Source organism: Leptodactylus fuscus, chromosome 8 (assembly GCF_031893055.1).
Source record: "Leptodactylus fuscus isolate aLepFus1 chromosome 8, aLepFus1.hap2, whole genome shotgun sequence".
Classification (NCBI taxonomy): Eukaryota; Metazoa; Chordata; class Amphibia; order Anura; family Leptodactylidae; genus Leptodactylus; species Leptodactylus fuscus.
Window position 1 is genome coordinate 14,076,449 of NC_134272.1, and position 9,966 is coordinate 14,086,414.

Here is a 9,966-nt window from a genome sequence, read left to right on the forward strand (position 1 = left end):
TATCCTGTACTGTGACATCACTGTGTGTATTATCCCTGTACTGTGACATCACTGTGTGTATTATCTCTGTACTGTGACATCACTGTGTGTATTATCCTGTACTGTGACATCACTGTGTGTATTATCCTGTACTGTGACATCACTGTGTGTATTATCTCTGTACTGTGACATCACTGTGTGTATTATCCTGTACTGTGACATCACTGTGTGTATTATCTCTGTACTGTGACATCACTGTGTGTATTATCTCTGTACTGTGACATCACTGTGTGTATTATCCCTGTACTGTGACATCACTGTGTGTATTATCCCTGTACTGTGACATCACTGTGTGTATTATCTCTGTACTGTGACATCACTGTGTGTATTATCCTGTACTGTGACATCACTTTGTGTATTATCCCTGTACTGTGACATCACTGTGTGTATTATCCCTGTACTGTGACATCACTGTGTGTATTATCTCTGTACTGTGACATCACTGTGTGTATTATCCTGTACTGTGACATCACTGTGTGTATTATCCCTGTACTGTGACATCACTGTGTGTATTATCTCTGTACTGTGACATCACTGTGTGTATTATCCCTGTACTGTGACATCACTGTGTGTATTATCTCTGTACTGTGACATCACTGTGTGTATTATCCCTGTACTGTGACATCACTGTGTGTATTATCCTGTACTGTGACATCACTGTGTGTATTATCTCTGTACTGTGACATCACTGTGTGTATTATCCCTGTACTGTGACATCACTGTGTGTATTATCCTGTACTGTGACATCAATGTGTGTATTATCTCTGTACTGTGACATCACTGTGTGTATTATCTCTGTACTGTGACATCACTGTGTGTATTATCCTGTACTGTGACATCACTGTGTGTATTATCCTGTACTGTGACATCACTGTGTGTATTATCCTGTACTGTGACATCACTGTGTGTATTATCCTGTACTGTGACATCACTGTGTGTATTATCTCTGTACTGTGACATCACTGTGTGTATTATCCTGTACTGTGACATCACTGTGTGTATTATCCTGTACTGTGACATCACTGTGTGTATTATCCTGTACTGTGACATCACTGTGTGTATTATCCTGTACTGTGACATCACTGTGTGTATTATCCTGTACTGTGACATCACTGTGTGTATTATCCTGTACTGTGACATCTCTCTGTATATTATCCTTGTGCTGTGACTTTATTCTGCTCAGTATTCCTGTTCTGACATTAATAAGGAGTTATCTTTATCTCTCCCGTCTTCTGATATGTCTTTCACCTTATCTTAGAATATCTCATCACCTTTACCCTCAGACATCGGCTCTGCCCTGTATATAGTGAAGACCTCCTGCAGCACCAGTTATGTTTATTACGTCTGGTTTTGTATGCTGAGGATTTTTTTGTCGCCCTGATACCAATATAAACTTTCCAGATTTGGTTGTCGGCACAAACCACCTTCCTCTTTGGTGTCCTCCGTTCATTGCTCTGCAGGACTGGGCAGCTAATGGATCAGCAGAGTATTTATGAGAGCGGCCGGCCAGGCTTTTACTGCTCTCTGAAAGCTTCTTACTGAGATTCCAAGGCGCGCGGCTTCGGCATTTCCACTATTTCTTCTTATTTTTACCTCCTTATATTACAGCCCAGATCTCATCTACGAGGTGAGATTGAAGAACTCCAAGCGGCTGCTGAGTATGAGACCACATCATGGAAAGTGCTTGTGCAGATCTCACCGCCGGCGGTCTCTTCCCATTACCCAAAGCATTTCATTTCTTCAGCCACTTTAAGATCATACAAGCTTTGTGTTTTCCTACTTCTCAACCACTAGGAGAGTCTTAAAGGGAAAAAAGATTTGATCCAATCTGCAGGCGCCATGTTATAGAGCAGATGAATCCGAGCAGATTGATATATAGGTTTGTGGGAAAGGATTCAGGATAACTTGTATTTTATGGGTCTAAGTCGCTGATTATTCTTAGGAGTCCAGTGGGCGGTCCTACCAGTGATTGACAATGATCAAGGTTTCCGCACTATTTTTGGCTCTGATCCATAACCTAATAGGGCAGGACCCTGAAAAACAAAAATATTCGCAGTCGTTGACCATTGAGACGGATGTGTTTGATGTGGTTGGTGGAGACTCACTCAACAAATGTCGAAGGGGAGACGATTAGAGATGAGCGAACACTAAAATGTTCGAGGTTCAAAATTCGATTCGAACAGCCGCTCACTGTTCGAGTGTTCGAATGGGTTTCGAACCCCATTATAGTCTATGGGGAACATAAACTCGTTAAGGGGGAAACCCAAATCCGTGTCTGGAGGGTCACCAAGTCCACTATGACAACCCAGGAAATGATGCCAACACCTCTGGAATGACACTGGGACAGCAGGGGAAGCATGTCTGGGGGCATAAAAGTCACTTTATTTCATGGAAATCCCTGTCAGTTTGCGATTTTCGCAAGCTAACTTTTCCCCATAGAAATGCATTGGCCAGTGCTGATTGGCCAGAGTACGGAACTCGACCAATCAGCGCTGGCTCTGCTGGAGGAGGCGGAGTCTAAGATCACTCCACACCAGTCTCCATTCAGGTCCGACCTTAGACTCCGCCTCCTCCGGCAGAGCCAGTGCTGATTGGCCGAAGGCTGGCCAATGCATTCCTATTCGAATGCAGAGACTTAGCAGTGCTGAGTCAGTTTTGCTCAACTACACATCTGATGCACACTCGGCACTGCTACATCAGATGTAGCAATCTGATGTAGCAGAGCCGAGGGTGCACTAGAACCCCTGTGCAAACTCAGTTCACGCTAATAGAATGCATTGGCCAGCGCTGATTGGCCAATGCATTCTATTAGCCCGATGAAGTAGAGCTGAATGTGTGTGCTAAGCACACACATTCAGCACTGCTTCATCACGCCAATACAATGCATTAGCCAGTGCTGATTGGCCAGAGTACGGAATTCGGCCAGTCAGCGCTGGCTCTGCTGGAGGAGGCGGAGTCTAAGGTCGGACCTGAATGGAGACTGGTGTGGAGCGCTGAATTCCGTACTCTGGCCAATCAGCGCTGGCCAATGCATTCTATTAGCTTGATGAAGCAGAGTGTGCACAAGGGTTCAAGCGCACCCTCGGCTCTGATGTAGCAGAGCCGAGGGTGCACAAGGGTTCAAGTGCACCCTCGGCTCTCCTACATCAGAGCCGAGGGTGCGCTTGAACCCTTGTGCACACTCTGCTTCATCAAGCTAATAGAATGCATTGGCCAGCACTGATTGGCCAGAGTACGGAATTCGGCCAATCAGCGCTGGCCAATGCATCCCTATGGGAAAAAGTTTATCTCACAAAAATCACAATTACACACCCGATAGAGCCCCAAAAAGTTATTTTTAATAACATTCCCCCCTAAATAAAGGTTCTCCCTAGCTATCCCTGCCTGTACAGCTATCCCTGTCTCATAGTCACAAAGTTCACATTCTCATATGACCCGGATTTGAAATCCACTATTCGTCTAAAATGGAGGTCACCTGATTTCGGCAGCCAATGACTTTTTCCAATTTTTTTCAATGCCCCCGGTGTCGTAGTTCCTGTCCCACCTCCCCTGCGCTGTTATTGGTGCAAAAAAGGCGCCAGGGAAGGTGGGAGGGGAATCGAATTTTGGCGCACTTTACCACGCGGTGTTCGATTCGATTCGAACATGGCGAACACCCTGATATCCGATCGAACATGTGTTCGATAGAACACTGTTCGCTCATCTCTAGAGACGATCAGACATGTTGAGTGTTAAAAAAAACTCGACACCAGTATGGCCGCCGGGCAACTTTTTTCTTTCTTACCATTGAAAATATACAAACTCTTGGGCGAACTGAGTGCCTAGGTATGGGGAATCGCTGTCAGATGGAAACTTCTTGGGCCAAAAGCTATTGAACGTGTATGGGCTTTATGGTGGTGTGTACGTGGCGAGATTACGGCTTTATGATGACGACTCCCACTGGAGACAAGTAAAAAATTTAAAAAAACAAACTAAAAAATATAGGCCCATTGAGGCCAATGAGGCTACATCCATGGTGGTCTCCATCCAGAAGATCAGCTTCATCTGAGGTCCAAGAGGAGAAGATGAAGAACTTAGAAGACCCTTGTGTCTTCCTTTGCTTCAGACTCAAAAATATATACGGTTCATATAGTGTCCCTTTATGTAGTGACCCCCAAAATACAGCAGACAGTATGATACATCTATTGATGGGACACCCTCACGAGATTTTTTGGGTCAAGATTCGCTCTAAGAACTTGTTCATTCCGAACCGGAAGTGAAGGGCAAAGTCGATGATTAAATTTTGGGGTATTTTTGGCCCCTAAAGTATAATAATTGGAGACGGGAGAAGATGGAGAATATCTACTTGTCTACTTCCTGTGCCGACCTCCATGTCTTCTGTCCTTCAGGCCACCATTGAGGCCCAATCACATAGGGAGGATCGATGTGATCAGCCCCCAGGTCACTGCTAAGGCCTGTGATTGGACTTCAGTGTCCACATGGTGGACAACTTGATGTCATCCAGCGCTTATCTTCAAAGCATGATGATGTTGACACCCTCATGTGACCCCATGTGAAAATTTCTGACAAACCCGGTTCCTTACCACATTTGTCCATCTGTCATACTCAAAGGGTTCCTTCAAGCTCCTAGGCCTAAATCCCAAATCCCCACTGATCATGTGCTATTTATAACAATAGTGTCTGGTAAAGGGAATTTTGGGCCCGCCAGACGCCATTTTTGTGAATATACAGATGAACATCGCCAACTTGGCTCCAAAGAGGTCATCTGAAAATTGACAAAATTGGCGATACCTCAGTACTGAAGGGAAAACACTATGATTTAGGTCACCCTATCCTATCTATCTTTGGGGCTAGGTTGATAGGCTAGGTCCTGCTGACACACTCCCTTTAAGGAAAAAGATGAGTTATGGATACCTTTAAGAATGGAGGTTGAAATCCAAAAATAATACAATAAAAATAATCATTTTATTGAAATTTTAGATGTAGAGGTCAGAATCCATACGTGACCCCAGAAGCTTATAGGTGAAGAGATTACACACTGTAATATCATGTACCGTGTTGTTATATACCCGCTATATGGTTCACTGACGAGTTGTAAAGATGATATTATATATAAAAGCTACATTATTTACAGTAAACATTGTGCTTTCTGAACATAGAATAGAAAAGTCCCTAATGGGTACCTGGAAACCATCAGCAAGCAGGTTAGCTGTCACTTAGGGCTTCTTGTTATGGCTTGGATTATTTCAGCTCAGTAACACATTCGTGATACTCAAACACCATTCAGCAGCCTGTGTAATATCTAGAGGCATGTAAAACGAATTGCAGAACAGTTAACAGCAGCTTGCTGACGGTTTCCACACTGCTTAGTACTCTAAAATTAAACGGAAACTTAAGTAAAAACAACTTTAAAGGTAAAAAATATAATCCAAAAAGCTAAGTATGACATTGGCTGCCAAAGTAAAGCAAAGTTGGTCAATGATGAGAAAAAGGAAACCACCAGTATGTCTTTTGCTATATTTATCTGGCTTTGTGCATAGGGTACTGTGTTGCATTCACTGAACATTTGGCAATGATCAGGGACCAAATTCCTGTGGTTTTGGAGTGGTGACAACACTTAAAGGCATTGTACCAAGACGTGAAGTTATTCTCTATCGATAGGATAGTGGGCGTCCAAACCCTGGGGCCCCCCTTGATCCTGAGAAGGGGCTGCAACTATCTTCAAAGCCCCCCTTGAGAATGAATGGAGCAAGAGGTCACATGCTCCATCAAGACGGGAGAACTGGAGGCCTCTTCTTGGGCTTATGGTGGTCCTAGTTTTTGGACCAATCCCAATAAGGACGTTTTTCCTACTATGATAGGACTTCATATCTTGGAACAGCCCCTTTAAGGGTTGTCACCACTTCAGAGCCAAGGGAGTCCTAACACAAATGGAAATTCTGTGACCTCATACCCAATTCTGGATGTAGACGCTAACACACAGTAGACTTATCTTCGGTTGTGTCATTGGGATTTTTCTGAGGGTTGTCACCTTCCGGGACCTTACTGCAACAAAAAATTCTGTTAAAGGAGTCTTTGAAGCTTCTAGATAAAAATCCATAGATGCAGGGATAAATGCAACTTTTCACATAAGGTATGATGCTGATGCTGTAGTAAATTGCTTCACTATATTGGAAATTGGAGGTGACTCCTGAAACGATTTCGAGAAGATGAGTTGGAAGCCAGAAGATGACGAATATCACAGAGAGGACCATGATCATCACCACGTCCTCCTTGATTCCGGCCACAGAGGAATCAGTGGATGGGTGGTGCCTTCTCACCCGACATTGGGTAAGGACGAGACAGACACTGATCAATATCAGTGGGGCCAAAAATGCAATGACAAATCTGTAAGATGTGAAGACCAAATTCCAAAGGCCAGTTGGTTCGGGCCACAAGATGCGACAAGTGGAGAACTCATCCACATCGGCATAGAGGAAGAAGGGGATCCCCAGCAGAAGACTCAGTATCCATACACCAAGACTGATCAATACTGTTCCCTTAAGGTTGAGCTTTGTGAACAGACCTGGGAAGTACGCCTGCAAGAAGACGCTGATGGACATGATGGCCAAAAAGTAGACGCTGGAAAAAGTACTCACAGCTGTAAGAGTCCAGTAGAGTTTGCACATGAAGGGTCCCAAGGGAAGCATTAGCTCAACGGCAAGAAACAGCAAGCATAACATGAAGAGCAAGTCTCCGAGAGCCAGGCTGAAGATGAAGATGTTCATGCTCTTCCACATCTTCTTAGAACCCAATATAACAAAGAGGACCAAAGCATTGCCAATAAGGCCCACCAAACACACCACCAAGAAAGGGGTAAAGGCCATGAGGGCTGTAGACCTGTCGGTAGGTAGATCGAAATCCATCGATGAGTTAAAGATTAAGCTAAAGTTCTCATCAAAGACAATATTCTCCATCTCCATATCTTCATCCATCTTCTCTATCGGAGGTTGGCTCGATCTTCTAAAAATAAAGAAGAACATCAATTTGTACCATCAGTACGTATCTCAAAGAAGACCTGCTCTATAGAGAAACTCCATACCTGAAATCTAATCCCAAAAACAATTCCTCTTGACCCCCATAGACATGAATGCTTGTGTCGGCCATTCTGCTTGCCCAATTGAGATGATGTTCCAGCATATGGGGAGGTGGTGGTGGGGGTTGTTGGAAAAAATATCTGTCGAATGACAGCTATCTAATGTCTTTGGCCAGCTTTAGTAGTTGCCTTCATAAACATGGCGCCCGGTTGACATCTCCCCAAGCGGAATACCGAACGCAGATGTGAACCCGGGCCTGAAATGAATCCCATGATAAATTTTTGGACTTGGGTCAAATCTATGGTGTGTTTAAGAGAGATCTTGAGAGACCTCCCTAGACAAAGGTGGCACATTTGGGTTCTCTAGATGTCCTATATAAAGGAGGCTCTCTAGGTTAGTACACAGCTTGGTGCTGTGGTGGTAATATCCATGGAGGTCATACTCCCGGAAGGGACGGATTGAGATACGGTAAGCTTTACCTCCATGTCTCAGTGACACCCTAGACACACAACGCCGGGGTGATGTAACCGAACAATGGCATTCCTGATAACATCCTAGCACTATTGAGCGGTTTATGTTTCAGCTTGTTCTGGAGACTGTTTGATCAATGAGAACAATACTACACACATCCGGGCAGCACAGGTGGTAAGGGAGACAACGCAAACATCAAAAACATTCTACTGGAGAGTCTTCGGGTTCAGTCCGAACTGCGGGTACAGTCAAGCAAACAATCAACACGTCAATCTCGACCATCCAAGATGCAAGGTGCAGGGGACAATGTCATACAACCCTGTGAGTCCTTCAACAGTAAAGTCAATTAAGAAACAAAATCCCCCAAAAATTTATCAAAAACCCATAATCTCAATTTCCGGAATTTTTCTTCCGAAAAGCCAAAAGTTCCCCTAAAAACACATTAGCCCATTTTCTGACTCATTCACGATGTCATAAAACTGTTCTCAGTAAACTTTTTGCAGATTTTTTTTTAACTTTCCCCTTTGTTCCTTCCCCCATAGACAAAATATCTGCAGGCTACCAGACAATGCCCGAGGAATCCTAAGGATCCGAATAATAAGTCGCTGCTTGTACGGTCTGTGGTATTGTTTTTACTCGCTCCGCTCAAATTTCTGTATCTGGAGATACTTTCTGCTGAGCGAGGAGAAAAAAATAAGACAAAGAGCCGAATTATATTGTATCATGGAGCAGAGCACCGACAATGGCGCCCCGCCTGGATCTACCAGGGTAGTGCAATCTCGTAAGAATTAGCACTAATTTAGTTTTAGAATTTTTGAAGAAAAAAAATTTAACCATAGCTTGTCAATAGTTAACAGCTTTCTTTTAGATTTAAAGGGGTCCTTTAGTTTTACGAAATGCTAGGATTCAGTTTTTGAATGTGGTCATGGGGCAGAAGCCATGTTTATTTGGAACTTATGGAAGGCCCCTATGAGGACGGTACAACCCTTTCCCATACCATATGCTTTTTATAGCCTATCGGTGTCATCGAGAGGATCCCCCACTTGGGTAACTCCCTCACTCCGATGGACCTAGCCTATAGATGTGCGGGTATGGTCGTCATGTAATACTATACTACTCCTATAGAGGGCAAAATATGTGACTGCATCTCCACCAAAGAGCCGATCACTGGGATTGCTGAAGCCAGGCAGGAGCAATCAATCGCTGGGCCATCTTCCATTTACAAATCTTACCAACATAGGGTCAAATTTGGTAAAATTGGGACTTCAATTATGGCGCAAAATATTGTCACAAAAATTCCTTGGCTTCAATTTTACAAGTTTTTGGGAGATTTACAAAGCGGAACGTTCACCAATTTATTTGTGGTTCCACAACTCCAATTTCACAATGATACAAATTTTTGAAATTTTGGGGGAAAATTTTCGTAAAATTACAAGTACACAAAATTGAAAAAGGGGTGTGGCTAAGAGGAATTATGGGTGTAGTGGCGTATCAGCCACTAAACTAATAATGTGTAGCGCCTGATATGTAAAAGATATCACACCTTGTACGTCACTTGACAATTGCGCCATTTTGGCGGACTCCTCCGACACTGTTGATAAATCTCTGCTATTTTGTATGGCGGAGCCTCATGCATCTTGACAAGATGTCACATTTTCTCACCCCCCCTCCCCCCAGCAATGTATCTACTTCTTATACACTTTATATGCCAACTTTCAGACGCAATCCGAAAAATACACTAAAAATTTGCAAAAAATGTAGTCATGTGACCCATTTGCTATAGTAATAGCACCCTGTTCTATGCAGGAAATCTGTACAATCCATGACCTGGCTGAAAACAGGTCAAAGTGAAATTTTTTAGTAAATAAATGGATTTGCAGAGATGGCAGGTGAGGACGGGGTGACTTACCTGCCCCAAGAGTCCAGGTACCAGGGCGTAGCAGTCAGTCCGGCAGCACAGTACGGTTTTTGGCTGTGGGCTCGGCTGACTCTGCTGCTTCAATGCTCAGGGAATTTCTATGTCTCCATTCATATTTTAGAATGACTTCTTGTAACAAATCCCATCCCATAATGTGTGCGCCCCTCCTCAACCAAAAAGTGCTCTGGGGGCTGGGAGGGGTCCGGGGAAACACAGGCATTTTCATTGGTGGGAAGTTTTATCAGGGTCTGGGCTTGTCGCCCCCTCCTCTTACTGGCAGGGATTTTAACCCTAGCAGTATTACAGGCAGGTCTGCTGAAGTTACTGACATATATTTATATATATACTTATCCAAAATTCTCATTTTATAGATTTGCTCTTTTACTTTTTCTCTTTTATTTTTGTCACGTTTGGTCCCAAAAATGACAGATGTAGAAATTAGAGGTAGTCAGGGGGAAAGAC

At 43.7% G+C, this 9,966-nt stretch overlaps 1 protein-coding gene across 1 annotated transcript; it reads right to left on the reverse strand.

Moving 5' to 3' along the window:
• Positions 1–5,037: 5,037 nt before the first annotated feature.
• LOC142217662 (somatostatin receptor type 5-like) lies at positions 5,038–9,607 on the reverse strand. Its single transcript, XM_075285996.1, has 2 exons — positions 9,496–9,607; positions 5,038–7,041 (listed from the first exon to the last, which is right to left on the reverse strand). The coding sequence occupies exon 2, from the start codon at positions 7,011–7,013 to the stop codon at positions 6,012–6,014; it is 1,002 nt and encodes a 333-aa protein (XP_075142097.1). The 5' UTR covers positions 7,014–7,041; positions 9,496–9,607; the 3' UTR covers positions 5,038–6,011.
• Positions 9,608–9,966: the final 359 nt, after the last annotated feature.

What these genes read in the sequence shown, in the direction of transcription:
- LOC142217662 (XM_075285996.1), bottom strand. Translation starts at nt 7,013, where the DNA reads ATGGATGAAGATATGGAGATGGAGAATATTGTCTTTGATGAGAACTTT.